Here is a 20,733-nt window from a genome sequence, read left to right as displayed (position 1 = left end):
CTTGTATAAATAAGTAAAATAATAAATAAATCTTTAAAAAAAAAAAGAAAGCATTCAATATTTCAGTACATTATAATTACATATGATTTTATTACATTTGCTATGTACTTTTCTGAAAATTCCTGAGTTTTCTATAAAAAGCATGTCATATAACCAGTTAAGTTTTCTTTTTTTTTTTTTTAAAGATTTATTTATTTATAAAAGAACTGGGGTACAGGCCAGATGCACGTGAGGGTAAGAGGTTTCACCAGAAACAAAATGGGGAACAGAACAGGCAGACTGATGAAATACACTGCTGAAGGGAGCAGCGGGCAAGGCAGGAGAGGTCTGCCAGTGCCATGTGGGATTCTCGCAGGCCAGCGGGGATAGAACCGGTGCTGCAGAGGCTGCAGACAACTTTACAGGGCTGTGCTCAACCACCTGCACCACCAAGGGAGGCCCTGTAAGTTTTTTTTTCTTAAGTAAAGGACCTTTCATATCATTTCATTTAAATTTTAGTTTTTATTTTGACTTTATCACTTAAAAAATTAGTATAAGAAGAGAAATAGCAACTATCATGTGAAGAGACTGTTCAGACCACTTTGGGTGACTATCAGCTTTGTCAAGAGCTCAAGAATTTAGAACTAGTGCCAAAAGAACAAAAGTTTCAAGAGTCTTGACCAATTCCTTAAGTCTTCTAGTCAGGATCTGTCATTATTATTTTTTTTTTATTTTTTATTTTTTAAAAGATTTATTTATTTTTATACAAGAGCTGGGGTACAGGCCAGAGGCACGGGAGGGTGAGAGGATTCATCAGAGACAGAACAGGGAGCAGAACAGGCAGACAGACAAAAATACACCGCTGAGGGAAGCACGGGCAAGACAAGAGAGGTCAGCTGCTATGTGTAGGACCCTTGCAGGACCCTGCACTGCGGAGGCTGTGGACAGCTTCACAGCACTGTGCTCAACCCTCTGCATCACCGGGGAGGCCCTGTCATTATTATTATTTTAAAAAAGTAAAATAATAATAAACAGGAGGTGGAAAGGAAGATGAAGAAACACCCCCCGCCCCCAAAGAAATTAGCATTTGAATAGTGAACTTGATTTGGATCAACATGGTGGCAGGGAAATGCTGCGAGTAAGTCCTCCCATTAAAAAAAAAGTTATTAGGGAGGAAAAGGGCAGGTTCCTGTGAAAACCAGGACACGGAAAATAAACCAGCAACTCTGGTAAACTGCCCGAAGAGGAAAGTTGCCATAAAAGAGGCTGAAAAGAGAGGAAAGCTCAGAACCCTGCTACTCTCCCCACCAAGTCGGCACACTCCAACCAACAGAAAGAAAAACAACAATGAGAACAAACTACAGATCAAGCGGGACTGTGAGTGGAAAGGAACTATTGCAGGCACCGCACCCCGGACCAGGTACTGTGGAGAACCGTGCGGGAATTGCCACAGAGATGAGCAAGTGGCTCTGGGCGCCAGTAGAGGAAGATAAGGACTCCACAGAGAGACCAGACCTACAAATAGCCCAAGGCCGGACAGTAAGTTTGTGTGGGAAAAAGTGTGTACGCTCAAAACACATATGTGGATTGTGGCTGCCCAGGTCCCTGCGTCCATCACCTAGGTTCGTGGGATGACACGTGTGAACTCTCACTGAGGTGAATGACCCTCACTGAGTAATCAAAAGCCAGGTGCTCAGGCAGGAGAGCGGGGTTCAAAAGTCGCCATTTCTGCGGACACTGAACTGGGTTACCACCCACATCCCGCATCTGAGGTCTTCGGAACTGAGACCCAGGGCTTGAAATTTGGGGCATGGGATCCCCCCACAATGTGTGGCAGGGGGCAGACACAGCACCCTCACACCGTTGAGCCATTCCATGCCATCCCCACTCAGTCCCCTGGAGACCCACAGGAAAAAGCACAGCTCTGGAAGGATTATAGGAAAGATATCTGGTGCCACCTAGCGATCAGAACAAAATCACCAACTTCCTAATAGTTGGAAGCCAGGGTTTCCAAAAGCACCCTCGGGTTCTGAGGGGTAGTGTGCCACAGATGGGGGTAAGAAGGGAAACAAGGTGTGGTGCAAGACCCCATTCTGGAACTGAGAGCCAGGTGCAGGATCTGGGGCTTGGGACATGCCCATAGGGGCACTGCACAGGGTGACAGCTGTCAAATTGGATCTGAGACCCTGACATTGAGAACTAGAGTGCAGAATTCAAGGCACGGGATCCACACAGCCACGGGCACAGGACCGGGTGAACACGGGGCACACACAGCACCCAGCATGAGCAATAGCCCCTGTGGCGTGCTCCCCTCCCCTCCTCCATTTCTCAGAGAACTACAGGGGAAAAGCATAGATCAGCAAGTACAGGTCTCCTAGTGACCAGAGAAAAATCACCAACTAACTGATTCCCAGTTGGAACTGAATAAATATGGAGGGAGGGAACTGTAAGAGACAGTGCCCAGCAACACAGCCACAGCATCAACACACTGGTGGAGTTTTGGCCTACCAGTGCTGGTCTCAGTCTGGTAAACAGTTTTCGATGCCCCTGAAGGAGCAATCCAAAGAGATGCCTGCCAACACCAGTGGCACAATGTCCCAACACATAGAACAAATTAGAAAGCAAACAGCAGGGAGAAGAAAAATACAAATAACCAAGCAAATCTGCAGGAGAAGGACACACCACAAAAAGAAAATCATTCACCAGAGTGCAACAATGACATGGAAGAACTTTTCTGCCTATCAGATAGAAAATTAATAATCATCATGATTAAAAAGTATAATGAGATGAGACAAATAATCAATCAACTGAAGAACAAAAATGAGACCTTAAGAAAGAAAATAAAAGGAGGAGACTGAATAGTGAACTCAATTAAGTACACTGCCCTCCCAAGTGTGGGTGGGTTCATTCAATAAGATGAAAGCCTAGAGCAAAGGTGGAGGAAGGCATTTGACTTTTTTGCTTCCTGCCTACCAGTTTGAGCTAGGACATTGGTTGTTTCATGCCATAAGATTGGGATTTATAACATGAGCTCCCCTGCCTCACAAGGCTTCAGACTTGGATTAGAATTATACCACTGGCTTTCCTGTGTATCCAGATTGCAGATGGCAGATCATGGGATTTTCTAAGCCTTCATAATCACATGAGAAAATTAAATCTTCATGTGTATATCTGTATCTATATCTCCATCTATTGATTTTGTTTCTCTGGAAAACTCAAATATAAATAGGATAGAAATAAGCCATATGGGCAAAGGAACTTTGATGAGGGTGTTAAGAACATTCAATGGGAAAAGGACAATTGTTTCAATAAAGAGTGTTGGGAAAAACTGGATATCCAAAGGCAAAGAATAAAGTTGGATTTTGTCTTCCCCTTTATAAACAAAATTAATTCAAAATAGATTAATGAGCTAAATGTAAGACCTAAAAGTATAGAATTCTAAAAACATAGGGGAAAAGCTTTAGGACATTGGATTTGGCAGGGATTTCTTGAATATAACCCCCAAAGCACAGGCAACTATAACAAAAATAAACAAACTGGAGTATATCAAACTTAAAAACTTTTGTGCACCAAAGAATATAATCAACAGACTATAAAAGGTAACCTATGAAATGGGAGGTAGAAGCAGTCCAAATATCTGTTGATGGAAATGGAGAGAGAAAAACATCCATGATACAACATGGATGGAAACTTGGAGCAATTATGCTAGTGAAATGTCAGTCACAAAAAGATACACTTCATGATTCCACTTATATGAGGTATTGAAAGTAGTCATTCTTCAACACAAAAAAGGAAAAACTACAGGCCAATCTCCCTAATGAACACTGATGCAAAAATCCTCAACAAAATTTTAGCTATCAGAATCCAACAATGTATCCATAAGATAATTCACCACAACCAAGTAGGATTCATTCCAGGGACACAAGGATGGTTTAACATCCGAAAATCAATCAACGTTATCCAACACATCAACAAAAAGAAATATAAAAACCATATGATAATATCAATAGATGCTGAGAAAGCTTTCGACAAAGTGCAACACCCATTCATGATAAAAGCCCTTGAAATTCTTGGGATACAAGGAACATACCTCAACATCATAAAGGCCATCTATGACAAGCCAACAGCCAGTATCATTCTCAATGGTGAAAAGCTGAAAGCAATTCCATTAAGATCTGGAACAAGACAAGGATGCCCAATCTCACCACTGCTTGTCAATATAATACTGGAAGTCCTAGCCAGAGCAATAAGACAAGAGAAAGACATCCAGGGAATCCAAATAGGAAAAGAAGAAGTCAAACTATCACTATTTGCAGATGATATGATAATATACATAGAGAACCCCAAAAACTCCACAGAAAAAATAATTCAACTCATCAATCAGTTCAGTAAAGTGGCAGGATACAAAATCAACACACAAAAGTCAGTAGCCTTCCTATACACAAACAATAAATCTGAAGAAGAAGAAATCAAAAAAACCATCCCTTTTATTATTGAAACAAAAAAAATCAAATATTTGGGAATAAATCTAACAAAAGAGGTAAAGGACCTATACAAAGAAAACTATAAAACACTGTTAAAAGAAATAGAAGAAGACACAAAGAAATGGAAAGACATCCCCTGCTCATGGATTGGAAGAATAAACATTATTAAAATGGCCATCCTACCAAAAGCAATATACAGATTCAATGCTATTCCAATCAAAATTTCAATGTCATTCTTCAAAGAAATAGAACAATTATTGATGAAAGTCATATGGAATCACAAAAAACCCCGAATTGCCAAAGCTCTCCTGAAAAAGAAAGAAGGGAATGGAGGCATCACACTCCCAGACGTCAAACTATACTACAAAGCCATAATCATCAAAACTGCATGGTATTGGAACAAGAACAGACATACAGACCAATGGAATCGAATAGAAAATCCAGAAATAAACCCACAGATTTATGGTCAACTAATCTTTGACAAAGGAGCAAAGACTATGCATTGGAGCAAAGAAAGTTTGTTCAATAAATGGTGCTGGGAAAACTGGGTTGCTACATGCAAAAGAATGAAGCTTGACCACCACCTCACACCATACACAAAAATCAACTCAAAATGGATTAAAGAACTAGACATAAGACCTGAAACCATAAAATATATAGAAGGAAATATAGGCGAAACACTACGTGATTTGCACATCAAAGACATCTTTACAGATACATCACCCAAAGCAGTGATAGTGAAGGCAAAGATAAACAGCTGGGACTACATCAAATTAAAGAGCTTCTGCACAGCAAAAGAGACAATAACAAAAACAAAGAGAAACCCCACTGACTGGGAGAACATTTTTGCACCCAACACTAATGATAAAGGACTGATCACAAAAATCTGCAAAGAGCTGATGAGACTCAACAACAACAAAGAAAATAACCCAGTCAAAAAATGGGCAGAAGAGCTAAAAAGAAACTTCTCTGAAGAGGAAATGCAAATGGCCAACAGGCATATGAAAAAATGTTCAACATCACTTGTAATCAGGGAAATGCAAATCAAAACTACCATGAGATACCATCTTACACCAGTGAGAATGGCACATATTAAAAAAACTAGCAACACCAAATGTTGGCGAGGGTGTGGAGAAAAAGGAACTCTCCTGCACTGTTGGTGGGAGTGCAAACTGGTCCAACCACTATGGAGAGCTGTGTGGAGATTTCTGGACCTACTAAACATAGAGCTTCCATATGATCCAGCAATTCCACTCCTAGGTATTTACCCAAAGGACACAGAAACATCAATTCCAAAGAGCACCTGCACACCTATGTTTATAGCAGCACTATTTACAATAGCTAAGCTTTGGAAACAGACCAAATGCCCAAAAATAGATGACTGGATCAAGAAGATGTGGTACATATACACCATGGAATATTACTCAGCATTCAAAAAAGATAAACACATGCAATTTGCAGCAACATGGATGGCACTGGAAGGGATCATGCTCAGTGAAATAAGCCAAAAAGAAAAAGAAAAATACCGGATGGTCTCACTCATAGCAGGAATCTAGAAAACTTAAATAAGGGACCAGGAAAATGAATAACTATAAGAAAGTAAAAATCAAAGTCAACAAAAAACTATGAACCAGAGACACTTTTTGGGGGGTAGGGGGCGGGAGGGGAGGGATTGGGGTCAGAATGGGGGGGGTTGCAATTGTATGGGGAATATAAAAATAAAATTTATTATTAAAAAAAAATAAAAGACTTCAAAAAAAAAAAAAAGAAAGTAGTCATTCTTAGAAAGTAGAATGGTATTTACAGGGGGCTAGGATGAGGAGTATGTTTAGTGGGTATACTGTTTAAGGGGTATAGACTTTCAGATTTGCAGTATGAAAAAGTTCTACAGATTTGTTTCACAACAATGTGAATTTACTTAATGCTTCTGAATGGTACATTTAATAATGGTTAACTACTAAAGATAGAGTTTCCATATGATCCAGCAATTCCACTCCTAGGTATTTACCCAAAGGACACAGAAACATTAATTCCAAAGAGCACCTGCACCCCTATGTTTATAGCAGCACTGTTTACAATAGCTAAGCTTTGGAAACAACCCAAATGCCCCAAAATAGATGTCTGGATCAAGAAGATGTGGTACATATACACCATGGAATATTACTCAGCATTCAAAAAAGATAAACACATGCAATTTGCAGCAACATGGATGAAGCTGGAAGGGATCATGCTCAGCGAAATAAGCCAGAAAGAAAAAGAAAAATACCAGATAGTCTCACTCATAACAAGAATCTAGAAAACCTAAATAAGGGACCAGGAAAAAGAATAACTATAAGAAAGAAAGAATCAAAATCAACAATTATGAATCAGAGACACACTATGGGGGGGAGAGTGGGGAAAAGAGGGACGGGTCAAAATAAGAGGGTTGCAGTTATATGGGGAATATAAAAAAAATTCAACCATAAAAACATGACAGATCTTTAATAAGGATTTACTGGAATTTAAAAAAAAATAATGGTTAAGATGGTAAATTTTCTTATGTGTGTTTCAATACAGTAAAATTTGAAAAAATTATGCTCAGTAGAAGCCAGTCACAAAGACCACATATTATATGATGTCATTGCATGAAATGTCCAGAATAGGCAAATCTGCAGAGATAGAAAGTAGACAGTAGTTGCTTAGAGCTGTAGGTGATAGCAATATGATAACTAAAAGGGCTAAGTTTTTTTTTGAGGTGATGAAAATGTTCTAAAATTGACTGGTTATGGTGGCACATATCTGTGAATATACTAAAAACCCTTGAACTGTATAACTTAAGTGGGTGAATTGTGTGGTGCATGGATTGATTGTATCTCAATAAAGCTTTTTTTAAAATTAAGGGATAAGGATAAGATACTTAAAGACTATTTCTCTCATTTCAACATATTGCTATATTTAGAACAGTCAAGAAATGTCATATTCATAGTGTATATATGCCATCTGGATTTATAGACCTTCAAATATCATGAAAAGTGTTTTATTTGAAAAGAAAGAACCGATTCATACTTGGCTAAGCTTATTAAAATAAATTTAACAACATATATAATTGAGTGGCTTTTTATTTTGGACTAATGATAACTGTAGGAGTTGTAATCTTTAAAGTAAATTAGATCCCTACTGGAAATGTTTTTGATATTATATCAAGTTGATATACCAGCAGAGAAAATGTGCATTACCTCAAGTTTTGGTCTAAAAATCAAAAGGAAAGGATTTGGAGAGAAATACACAACTCAGTCGAAATGGTAAGGGCTCCCAATTGGCAGCATATGCCAGAAGACTGAAGAAATATATATGGTATACACCTCTCCCTTCTACACAAGTAACTATATCCATATCTCTCAGTAGGATTTAGGACTAAACAATGATAGCTCTTATAAGCATTCAGGATTAGACTTTATTCAATGTTTGACCAGATGGTCTATTTGGGAACTTAAAAAGTATGTGATAGGGCTATAAATTACTTCACTATATGGGACAGTCTTTCTTGCATGCACATGGATACTTACATAGATGTTAAGCCATTTCTTTGCCCATAGGTGGAGCCTCAGTAACACTGCTGAATAAACTTTGGGCATGTGATTTTAGAAAGCGATATACAGACTTCAAACTTCAATGGAAACCAGGTTGCAGTAACTTCTCAACCAGATGTTATGACTATTTTAAGTTTAGTATTTGTTAGAAAAACAACAGTGAGCAACAGAAGTTGTGTGAGCCAAAGTCTTACTTCAAGATATGATTTCAGGAAACATTAGCAAAATTTCTTTCCCCCAGTTGCTGTACTCCAGAGAGCTACATTTATAATAAGCAAAAGATGACTTTCCCAATATATAATTAATATAACTAGTATTCTTTCTTAGGAACATTTGGTGGTGGGAGTTTATAGCTCTTCACAGTTTGCAGTGAGCATTTCATTTGTAGAAAGTCAGGTTGTGTGCCAAGATGTTCTAGCCCTGCTTTCAGAGCCTGAGGAGATGATGTTCCATTCTGTTCTAGTTTTCCTAGACACTGTATTCCCAAAATTTTGTATAATAAAGAATTTATTCAATCTGATGATGATTATACAACAAATATGCATACATCTAGATTCTGTAGTAGTCAGAAATCTTAGAGGTAGGATTATATTTCACTGGGGACCTACAAGCTATATATACAATTAAGTCATTGTAGGAGGTTGAGATGAAGGAAAGAGTGGAAAAGACTGATGATTTACACTGTTTTGTGTGGCAGAATGGTTGGTCAAAAGGTGGTACCTTTTTATGTTGTCAGCAGGATACACATATATAAGAGGATAATGGTAATTAATGAATCGTCTACTCTCTGAAGTACTAGCTTTTTCACACTGCGGTGACTAACCTGAAAAATATCTTTAGAAAGAGTAACTGATTCAAATGGCTGACAATGGGCAAACATACAAGGAAAATCAAGACAGATTATAAGTTGAATATGATTTGTGAGCATTGAGCCCAAATGTATTCTTCAAATGGTAAAGTAAAATTATTTAATTTGTTTGGTTGGGCATTTATCTATATCTATCTATCTCTATCTCTATCTCTCTCTATATCTATATATCTAGGACCCAGATAGTACTCTCTTCTTGCTCCCTAAATTAAGATGTTAGAAGAATTGATTGGCTTTGGATGCAAGAGGGAAAGCTTAATTTCTCAGAGTCACTTACCAAAATGATTCCACAGTTGTAAAGCTCCACGTAGTTAGTTGTAATAAGAATTTGGAGGAAGTCAAGGGAAAACTCTTGAGTTCAGTGGTTCAGGAAATTGATTCTTTGTCCTTACTTTAGCTAACTAAGGTATTATCAGCTACATGAATCAGGAGTCTAAGAAGAGTGTAAGGTAATAGAAGGGTAAAAGGAAAAGATACAATCCAAGACTTCCTAATTAAAAAAAAAATGACATAATATAAAACTTGGATATAAATCAGTTTGTTATTGATTATATGGTTCTCAAACGTTCACTTAAGTTCATTGTAATAACATTGATGCTGCAACATTTAAAAACCACACCTCATTAAATCTATGCGAGAGACTAACAGAAAGATCTTTTTGATCTCACAGCTATCCATATGCTCACCAAAATAGTTGAGAAGGTAGTCTTAATACCTATACTTACTCTGGCCAGAAATTGAGACTACTAAGAGTGGGAGAGAGGGAGAAAGAACAAAATGTGGAGGGGGCTCAGTGGACTATGGTGGAAGATTATGGTTGCCTGAGTGTTAGGTATGGTGTAGTAACATATATCTGAAGGGTGTGACCCAATACCAAATCATGTACAGTGTTGTAAACCAATGTTACTTCAATTAAAAAAAAAGTAAAAAAAAGTACATAGCTGTTCAAAGTGGTGTTGCATAGCACATTTGTATTTTTCTAACTATAGTATGTTCATTACTGGCCCATGTGGTTGATGTGTGAAGGAAAGCATTACAAGTTCTTATGTCATAAAATAAAGTTAGTTTTATGCAAGGTTATAGAATTTGGAATAAATATAAATGTTGTGCTTAAGTCATGATTTAGCAATACAAAAAGATGCAATAGAATTGGTAGTGAGTTAGTTCTTCAGTTGGGTTGTATCTTCATGATGTCTACTTATTATTGAGTGGCATAACTTACACCTGTGTTACATATATTTATTTCTATATATAAGCTATTAAGTTTTAAAAATAACTGTGTAAATCTAAGCATTTAGCTTAATTAAGATGAAATATATTTTAGAGGAAATATTACTTTTAAAAAATATCGAAAATGTTCTTGAGGTCACAGAAAATATTTCAATTGAGAGTAAGTTCACTGAAGTGGCAACCTTGCCAAACCCAGGTGAAACGAAAGAGGTATCACTGATAAATGGATAGCACTTATGTTCAAGGAGTGAATTTGTTGGTCAAGATTTTTGTACAAAGAAAATATTCTTTCTATAGTTTGAATAATTTAAATTCTGCTTTTTTTGGTAATTTTTCAATCACTGCCTTATAAACTGTCATATATTTCACAAGGAAAAAAATTTTTTCTTAGCATAATTTCTGTAATTTTGAACCACATATCTTACCTAGTATCCTAAAAATAATTCTAACCTTTTTAAAGCATTGATTGGTCCCATATTAGGATAGAAATACTGGTGGGCTTAATTCTATATCATTAAATCAAAGTAAGGAAATTAGTAAAATAGTAATGTCGTTGAATCATTTGGCGAGATGTTAACAGTTGATATGTTTTGAGCATGTCAGCCAAGGACATTGGGATTCTACAGAAAAGGAGTTTAGAGAAAAAGAGAAAAAATTAATATTCCTTTAAAATTAAAATATTTTAATATTAAGTAAATTGTTTTTGGAAAAACTGAGCTTAAGTTTTAAAAATAATTACAAATCCATTCCAGTTTTGTACACATTCAGGTATGTTACAAAGAGTGTTGTGGATTACAATGGAATCCTGTGTCTCTGAATTTCTTCATATTTTTTGTCTCACCATTAGATGAAAGGAATATTTGGGTTTCCCTGGCACATAACCCATGCAATTGGGGTACAATAGACTGCAGGAGTTGCAAAATCCTTACTTAAAAAATAAAAGAAAACAGTAAAAATAACTACTAGAGGGTTGTATGCTCTAATGGGAAAGTTAATAGCATCAATATACTTCAAACTTAAATGAAACTATTGCCAAGTTTTCATTCTTGGTAATTGCTGTATTTCCAAGTCCTTTTTTTTTTTTTCATTTAAGTTTGTCTCTTTTCATTTGCACTAATTTTCTTTCTAAAGTTTGGAAAATCTTGTGTATTTACATGAATTTTCATAACTTTACTAATACAATATTAAGTATGGATAAGGATTGTTATTATTTCTTTTTTTAAACTTTATTTTCTTACATCATTATTAATTTATGGACAGTACTTGAATTTTCCCTTTATGTGTAGTCCCCATAGTTATTTCTAATATTCTGACATCTTTCTTGGAAATTTTAGTCATTATAGTAATAAAGTATTTTGATGCTATTCTTCCCTAGAAAATTTCTATTTACTCTATTTTAACTGAAATACTTTTTCCATTGCTTGCATTTGAATTTTAACCCTATTAATGTAGGTAGGACACATTAAAATAGAAGCTACGTAAAAAGATTGCTTAATAAAATATACTGAATAAGACATGTATATTTAAAATGTGAAAAGATAATGAGGTACGCAAAAAGAATGGAAAACTAAGAATCATATTTAAATATTATCCTTATTTTAACCTCCTATATGTTTAATAAAAACTGTATGAATTAACTTAAAGAAATATTAAAAATTAATTTTCCCTACTTTTTAAAGTATGAATTATTTTCTCCAAAATTGCTTAAGGTGAAAGAGATTTATTTATTTATTTTAAGATTTATTTACATATGCATACAAGAACTGGGGTGTAGACCAGAAGTGCGGGGGGTGAGAGGATTCACCAGAAAGAGTGGGAAGCAGAACAGGCAGATCTACTGAAATACACTGCCAAGGGGAGCAGTTGGCTAGACAGGAGAGGTAAAATATGCTTAAAAAGAGATTCACTCCTACACTGCTGGTGGGAATGCAAACTGGTCCAAACACTATGGAAAGCTGTGTGGAGGTTCCTTAGACTACTAAAAAGAGAGATATCATATGATCCAGCAATTCCACTACTAGGGATCTACCCAAAGGACACAAAAACACTACTTCAAAAGAATACCTGTACCCCTATGTTTATTGCAGCACTATTTATAATAGGTAAGACTTGGAAACAACCTAAATGCCCCAAAATAGGTGACTGGATTAAGAAGATGTGGTATGTATACACAATGGAATACTTATCAGCAATCAAAAAATATGTTAGAATGAAAAAGAAAAATATTGGATGGTTTCACTAATAGGAGGAATATAGGGGAAACAAATAAGGCATTAGGGAAAAAAATAATAACCATAAAAAACATAAGAAATAAAACAAAAATAATCAGACAACTATAAATCAGAGACATTCTGCAGGGGAGGGGAGGGATCAAAATGAGGGAGGGAACAGCACAAGGCACTATGGTGATGGTGCACAGGTGAACTGGTGGTGGAAATTCTATGGGGAATACACCTGAGAAAAGAAAGCAAACATTGTTAAAAAAAATGAAAAATGATGCAAAATGTAAATAAATAAATAAATAAAAGAGGGATTCATACATGAAAACGTATAATGGTGTGCACAGAAATGCAATGTAGGAAGATTAGTATACATGGTTGCTTAGGCCAACATTTTAGATCTGACTTCTATGTGCTTACTAATTACTTCTAATTAGCTTACTAAGCTAATTTTATTCAATCATAAATTATAAAAGTAACTCCCCCATACAAGGGGGCTTCTTGAGTACATACTGTGATAACAGCAATACATATGGTACCCACTCTACTGGGGGAAAAAGCACGTGTACATAAAGGATTGGTAATAAAATTATAATCTTTGGATATGATGAACAGCACAACTACCTAGACATTGTGAGTATATACATACATATGTACACAAACACACACGTATAAAGAGGGAGTGGGACTTAGTGAGATGTCTATGTTGAGGAATTCAGAGAGAAGTATACAGGGAATGATCTTATAATAAGCATAAATAGAGAGGTACAATAAGATGCACTTATTTTAGAGGTATAATGAAGTTAATGAAGTAGAGGCCGAAAGATGAGACTATCTTTGACCACAGTCAAAGAAAAATCTACAGCTAATGCCAGCACAGATCAATATCACAGAAAATATTTGCAAGTAAACAGGATTATCTTAGGTGACGATCTCACTAGATTGGAGATAGAAATTGGAGGCAACAATTTGGATAATAAAATATATATGCTTTTAGTTGAAATATTTAAATATCTAAATTTTTCTGCTTCAATTTTATAAAGTTCAATCAGAGATAACCAGAAAAACAGTGAAAATTGATAGTTAATTTTTCTAATGAGATAGGGTAAACATGCCTGAATGACTTGGGTGGGTGGAATATAAATGTGATTATATCAAAATGCATATGGGATCCAGAGATTGGTAATATGGATCAACAAATGGAGCTGAATTAGGGAGTTCGAGTTTGACTTTATTTTATAAGTGTTTATCCTAGGGCTCTGATACCAGAATACTCATGTAGCAAACAAAAGGAAGGAAACCATTTACCAATATGACAGCTTCGTGAAAACTAAATAATTTACATACTACTTCCTTTAATAGTATCTCACAATGAACTTATTGTTATTTACTATTTCTGTTTTTACACATGTTGGAAAAAGACTGAGAAAGGTTATGCAGCTTGCCCAAGGTCTCTTAGCTAGTAAAAAGTAAAGTAAGGTAAAGAGATTGTTTCTTCCTCTACTTGATTGTTTCTTCCTCTACTTCCTCTTTTCCCCTTGGTTTCTGCCCTCAAATCCTCAGGAGGAAATAATAAATTCCTAGCATGATTTCTGAACCATCTTGCTGCGAATGTCCTATACTTGGACTCAGTTGTTTTTGAATTTTCCTCCAGGGCAGTGAATGTCTGCTTAAGATAATTTCCCTATCTTCAAGCAGTTTTCTAACTGATATAGGGAGAAGTCCCTCTGCTGTGGTCAGTATTCTAAAAGGGATACCTCTTTGCTTCAAACTGAGTTTCAACAGCAAAGCTTAAAGATTCCTTGACTAGAATTAATTAAATCTTTTGTGTAAAAACAATCTGGTTCAGAAATGCTGAAATCTTTGGTCATGTATTCTTAAATAAGAAAGCCCAGAGCTTGTAACCCAAAATATTGCTCCTAAGAAAGCAGAACTCATAGTTTTTACATTTTTAACTGAAAAAAGGTAAAAATTAAGGGAACATTAGTTTATAGCACTGTGTATGATTTAGAGGTATAGGATCACACCTCTTTAGATGTATGTCACTACACTAAACCCACCACCAAGGCACCCATTCTCCTCTCCACTGTGCTCCCTCCCCCACTCCCACTCCTGTAGCCTCAATTCTATAGTCAGATTTCTAGGGTTTGTTACTGGTTTGGTTTTGTCTGACTCAGTTTTTTTTTTTTTCCCTATATATACCACACACAATTGAAACCATCCAGTATTTGTCATTTTCCTTCTGGCTTTTTTCATTTAGCATAATCCCCCTGCATTTATATTCATGTCAAAAATTGTGACAGAATATTTTAATCTGCTTTACAGTAACTAGTACTGTACCAAATGTGAAGTTGTAATTTATTCGTGTCATGCATTTGCAAGCAAGCAAGATGAATCATAACTGCTAGCCTTACAAATATTATCATTCATTGTTATGCCAGGTATCCTTTTCCCAAGAAACAAAGGAAGGTATTTATAATTAGTAGAGAACGTGCTCCTTAAAGGTCTTACTTGCAGATAGCAACTGAAAATAGTAAATATGCTAAAGAACAGACCACAGAAAATAGGAAATTTATGTAGCTAAGACATATTAAAACAAATAATACTTTACACACGAATACACATCTAGGTGTTTGGTTTAGAAGTATAATTTTCATACAGATTTGAGATGTAGTATGCTGCAGTGAAATTAACAATAGGCAAAGAGTCAAGAATCCTAGGTTCTAGTTGTTTTTAATCATAAAAATTTGTTTAAGAACACTGTTACATTTCCTTGCTCCTAAATTCCCTCTTCTTTAAAGCAAAAAAGAACACTTGATCTCAAAGTTGCCTTCTTACTGTAATATTGTAAATATTTCATGTTATTCCTTCCTACAGTTAACAGAAATCTATGATCTTGACAGCAATAATTTTCAGTATTTCTGTGTATAATTTATTGTTAGTTTTCTGGGATTATTGTTGAATCTTCTCAGATATATAAAGAAACAATTTTTGAGATGTTACAGTTCTAAACTGATTCATAGATTCAGTGGTTCTGGAGCTCTAAGGAAACATGGGCTTTCCTTTATGGATACCTGTAATTGTGTGTGTCAGAGTATTTGCAGAGACAATATAGTTGGGATTTCAGAGAACTGTGAATGTCTTTTAGTCCTCCTACCCCATAATTTCTCTACTCAGTGATTGATGGATGAGATTCAATAGTTAGGAATTTCATTTATCTGAAATAAAAATGAACTATGAAGGCTTGTTCACCAAAATGCAAATATTGTTGGTAAAGAGAACTTTCAAAGTGCAGAGAGAATGACCTAATCCTTTTTCAGGGGTGAGATCTCTTACCATCAGTAAGGGAACGACAGGCTATTCTTGACTCAGACAATTCAATTTATAGGATAGACATTTGATATGTCAGTCTGTTCTGTCGTAAAACATATGCATAAAATGCTGTGGGAACATGGAGAAGTGGTATTTCATCAAACTTGGAAAAGAAGTGGACATCAGGAACTTCTTCATGGGGGGAGAAGCTTCTTAAGTTTACTCTTTAAGAACACATAGTTGGCCTCCCCGGTGGCACAGTAGTTGAGCGCTGGATTGCGAAGCTGCCCGCAGCCTTTGCAGCGCCGGTTCGATCCCCGGCTGCTCCCCGACCACCGGAGGAGGGTCCCACATGGCGCGCAGACCTCTCCTGCCGCCCGCTGCTCCCCTCAGCAGTGTGCTTCGGTCCTTCTGCCTGCTCTGCTCCCTGCTCTGGCTCTGGTGAATTCTCTCACCCTCCTGTGCTTCTGACTGTACCCAGTGCTTATATAAATAAATAAATAATTAAAAACAAAAAAAAAAAAAAAAAAAAAAAAAAAGAACACATAGTTGGGGGGAATGGAGAGATGTTGGTCAAAGGGTGAACTAAAATAATATGGGGGGCCTCCCCGGTGGTGCAGCGGTTGAGCGCTGGGTTGCGAAGCTGCCCGCAGCCTCTGCAGCACTGGTTCGATCCCCGGCTCCTCCCCGGCCACCGGAGGAGGGTCCCACATGGCACGCAGACCTCTCCTGCCACCCGCTGCTCCCCTCAGCAATGTACTTCAGTCCTTCTGCCTGCTCTGCTCCCCGCTCTGGCTCTGGTGAATTCTCTCACCCTCCTGCGCTTCTGACTGTACCCAGTGCTTGTATAAATAAATAAATAAATCTTTAAAAAAAAAATAAATAAAATAAAATAAAATAATATGGGATTGGGGATGAAGAAGTAGGGATGAATTTAAGAAGAAAGAAGAAACAAACAAGTATTGTAGAGGTAAAGGAAATAAGTTAATATTGGTCATAATAAATTTACTAGCAGCGGATATATATTTGGCATATGCATTTGGAGCTCAGGTAAGGTTTGGGCAGTGTTACAGATTTAGAAATTTTTAGTAGGTGGTATGTGAAACCATTGGCATGAATGGACTTATCTAAAGTGAATGACACAAGATGTGAATTAGCCTAAGAAACAAATATTACATTGTTTACCTGTCTCTTCTGCATTACTCTGAGATCCATGGGGCAGTTTATATATCTTTGTATATAGCCAGGACTTAACATATTATCTGACAATTAGTAAATGTTTAATAAATAGTTGGATTACATCATTCTATATGGGGTTATTTTCTAAATAACTCGTCAAAGTGCCCAGCAGGTTTAATTGCAATACTTTTGCATTAAAAACTGATCTTGATACAACTCAAAGGTTAAATTCAAACCTATTAGTTTTCATCATCACAGGTGGAAACACTTGACAAGGAAGTTAATCACCCATGAAGAGTTTGCTTATTATGAATGACAAGGGATTTGATAAACAAATGAAGGGGAAATAAGTATATGAAGGGAAAAGGAAATTCATGTGACAGTATTTTTTTCAGATGAAAAATAGAAATGGCCATTCCCCAACTCAGCCTTAATTTTAAAATGCTAGAAATTTTGTCTAAATGTGAGTTAGGGTACACAATGAGATTTTTCTAAGGACAGATGTTAAGGGAAACCCCTGAAATTATAAGAGGCCAGGGTTGGCCAATTTATTTTTATGATAGGAAAAGTATTAAGTTTTTGCAACTTTTTTATACCCATATTTCTGAAAATACCTTCATGTTGATTGAAAAAAAATCTAAATTTCTATTTTATAATACAAAGAAACCCATTTCATCAAATTGATTTCTGAAATCACATGATTTTGGATTAATTCTCTAGTAAGTTTTCAAATTGTTATTTCTTTACAAGTAAAACAAAACAAAATAAAAGGTTTAAGCCTAATGATACAGATATACTAAAAGAATATAATAAGTCAAATGTTAGCTTTATATATCATCAAATAACTGATGGATAAGAATACATCTAAACTTATAAATCACAAGCATAAGTATGAACTATATAAGAACAATTTTTGTTAAGTGTTGTCAGGGACCAAAGAGCTAGAATATAGCACTTAATATTTTACTAGTGTTACTTTGGGGGGAGGGGGAGGATGGAGGGATTAGAGTCAAAATAAGGGGAGTGGGAATTTAACCAAGATGAAAATGCATACATTGGGCAAAAATAAAAATGATGTAAAAAATATATAAAATAAAATAATAAAAAAATGAACAATGATGTAAAAAAATATATAAATAAAAAGAAAATTGAAAATTAAAAAATATTTTACTAGTGTTAGATATTTTAATTCTAACACAATTTTTTATGTCATCTTATCACTTCTTTATTTTACTGATGAAGAGTATATTATATAATGTGTTGTAGAAAGACTAGAGAGATTAGAAAAGAGAATGTTAAAGTCTTGAGACCTAAGTCCTATTCTTTTTCTGTTGTAGTTGAGTCTGAGTTTCCTTGCAGAAAAATCAGGGTATTTGAGGATCCTCTTTAATGTTGAGTACAGTTTGAGTTTTTATGACTTATAACTAAAGTCCCTTATTTGTAAAATCAATCCTTTTATATTATTTTCAATTGCATAACAAAAACAAGAAATCACATTTTACTGTATTAAATACAAGTTCTATGTTGAATTTTTGGAAAGGAAGTGGTTGATCAAAAACTGAGTATATTGGTGAATATCACCTTTCTATTGTCTTTCTACAATCTGGTCTCAAAGTGCTACTAAACTAAGCAGAAAATGAGAAGATGGATAAAGCAGAAAAACTGAGATCAGAATGGTTACTCAGTGACCCATGGATAAATTAATGTAGTTTTTATATTTTACATTAAAGAAAAACATGTTTTCCTTTCTGGAAAACATGACTACAAGACACATTGGTCATCTCCAATTTCTGACCAGAATTATACCAGACAGACAATTTCTTTCACTCAGAGCTGATCATTCTCTCTTTAGAGTAATGGTATTGTGATAGACAGGAGAAACACAATTGGTATTTTTCCCCATTTTTTATGAAAAGGAAGCTTTATGAGTGCTTTATTCTGTATACTACTAAGACTCATTTAAAGTTGAGTAAAATAAGAGGCAAAAAGAATGATAATAAATTTGACAATGGCTAATAACATTTCCCTTTCAAGAAAACTGTGTATTAATATTTTATGTCTTACTTCAAAAAAAAAAAGGAAAGGCAATAGACAAACATAATAGTACCATAGTACCTCGATAATTGATGATTTCTGTCCCAAGCACCGGAGTCATCTCCAGGACTGTGATGAAGGCTTTGTCCATAGATGTTAGAGGAAAAGGAGACATGCGGTGTCTTCTAGCCACCTTGGTGATATCGACAGCACTGTGACCTAAACAGGAAGACAACTATCTAAGAATATGATGCTGAAACACTGAATAAAAAGGGGTGAATAGCAACAATTCTCAATTTCATATGTCCCCAAAAGAAGAGTATAAAATGAGATATTTTCTCCTGTTTCCAAAATTTAGCCTGCTTGGATGGCACATAAGTCAAGCTAGCAATGTTATATCATGTGTTAAAACTTAGTGAAACTTGATATTGGCCAAACAACTTTGAGTGCTTACTATGCGTTGTAGCACTGTTCTAATTTAAATCATTAATCTTCACAACAACTGAATGGGGAGAAATGATTTTCCTTCTTTGCTGATGAAAGAGATTTAAAGAGATAACATTATCTTGGCCCAACTCACAGAAGTAGTACAGAAGAGAAAGGATTCAAACCTGGGTACTCTTGAGTTCGAAGTCCATGTCCTTAACTACTATACCAAACTTTGAACAGTTAATGAGCTAGTTAGTAAAATGAAAACATCTTATATTGAATTTATTTAGGATTTCAAATTTTTCTTTCTTCTAAAAAAGGCATAGGAAAGTATAGTATTATTTAGCTATGCACTCCCTACATAACCTCACCCACATACTAAAACTCCCAATTCCATATCTCCATTCCCAACCTCTACTCTCATCTCTAGATTTAGATATCATCAAATAGCCAGTGCATAAGAATATCCTTTTTTAACCTTATAAATTACTTATATTCAATTGGGAATGTAACAGGCAATTCAAATTTAACATGTTTGAAATCACTCTTGATTCCTCATTCTCCTATCCTACTCACATGATGTCTTATTCTCTTGCAGTTCCCAACTCAGTAAATAGCAACTCCATTCTTCTAGCTATTAGTCCAAAGCTTTGGAAAGACCCTGGATTATTTCTTTTCTTTAGGGCCATATCTCAATTACCATTGAAATATCTCTAGAATGTAATAATTTATCCACCATCTCCATTACTATTACTACAATAGTTGGGAAATTGAATAGCTTGTAAACTGGTCTCCCTGCCTCTATCTTTGTACCACTTCAAATTATTCTCCACATCGAACTAACAATGATCCTTTTAAAATGAAAGTTAGATTGCACCAATCTCTGCTCACAACTCTTCCAAACCAATATATTATGGTGCCCCTATTCTTATCTCCTATCATTTCTCCTCTTACTCACTGTGTGCTAGCCATGTTAGTTCCTTGCTTCTCCTTGAGCATGCCAAGTGCATTGTTCTTTAGGGTCTTTGTACGTGTTGTTTCATCTACTTGGAATATTATTCCCCAGATACAATAGCTTCAATCCCCCTCATTTCTTTCAGGTGTTTGCACCTCATCAGAGAAGTTTGTGTGAAATATTCTATAAGCATATTATACCATTTACCTATCAAACACATATCCCTATTGTATTTACTTGCTTATAGGTTCTTTTTCTAAGCAGAATGTAAGCTCCACAGGAGGATTTGTTCACTTACTATCTCTAGAATAGTATTTCACAAACTAGGAAATAAAAATGAATATTTTCTGAATTAAATGAATCATTTACTGGCAAAAAAGGAAATCCTTGGGTTACTATATCCTGTTCACAAATGACTTGATCTTTTCTTTGGAAACTTAAAGGTCTATATTCCAAAAGGTAAAAAGAAAAGGAA

The 20,733-nt window shown here is 35.6% G+C and overlaps 1 protein-coding gene across 5 annotated transcripts in view; it reads right to left on the bottom strand.

Moving 5' to 3' along the window:
* The window catches only part of GPHN (gephyrin), a 451,561-nt gene that overhangs the window by 84,686 nt on the left and 346,142 nt on the right, over positions 1-20,733 (bottom strand). For all 5 annotated transcript variants that reach the window (XM_037503527.2, XM_054691156.1, XM_054691159.1 and 2 more), the window contains one exon: positions 18,956-19,093. In XM_037503527.2, coding sequence (XP_037359424.1) covers positions 18,956-19,093 — 138 coding nt within the window. The remainder of the gene's footprint in view (positions 1-18,955; positions 19,094-20,733) is intronic.

The sequence above is a fragment of the Talpa occidentalis genome, unplaced genomic scaffold (assembly GCF_014898055.3).
Source record: "Talpa occidentalis isolate TD23 unplaced genomic scaffold, MPIMG_talOcc4v2.1 talOcc4.11, whole genome shotgun sequence".
Classification (NCBI taxonomy): domain Eukaryota; kingdom Metazoa; phylum Chordata; class Mammalia; order Eulipotyphla; family Talpidae; genus Talpa; species Talpa occidentalis.
The sequence above is the reverse complement of the archived record's forward strand: the minus strand, read 5'-3'. Positions and strand labels throughout refer to the sequence as shown.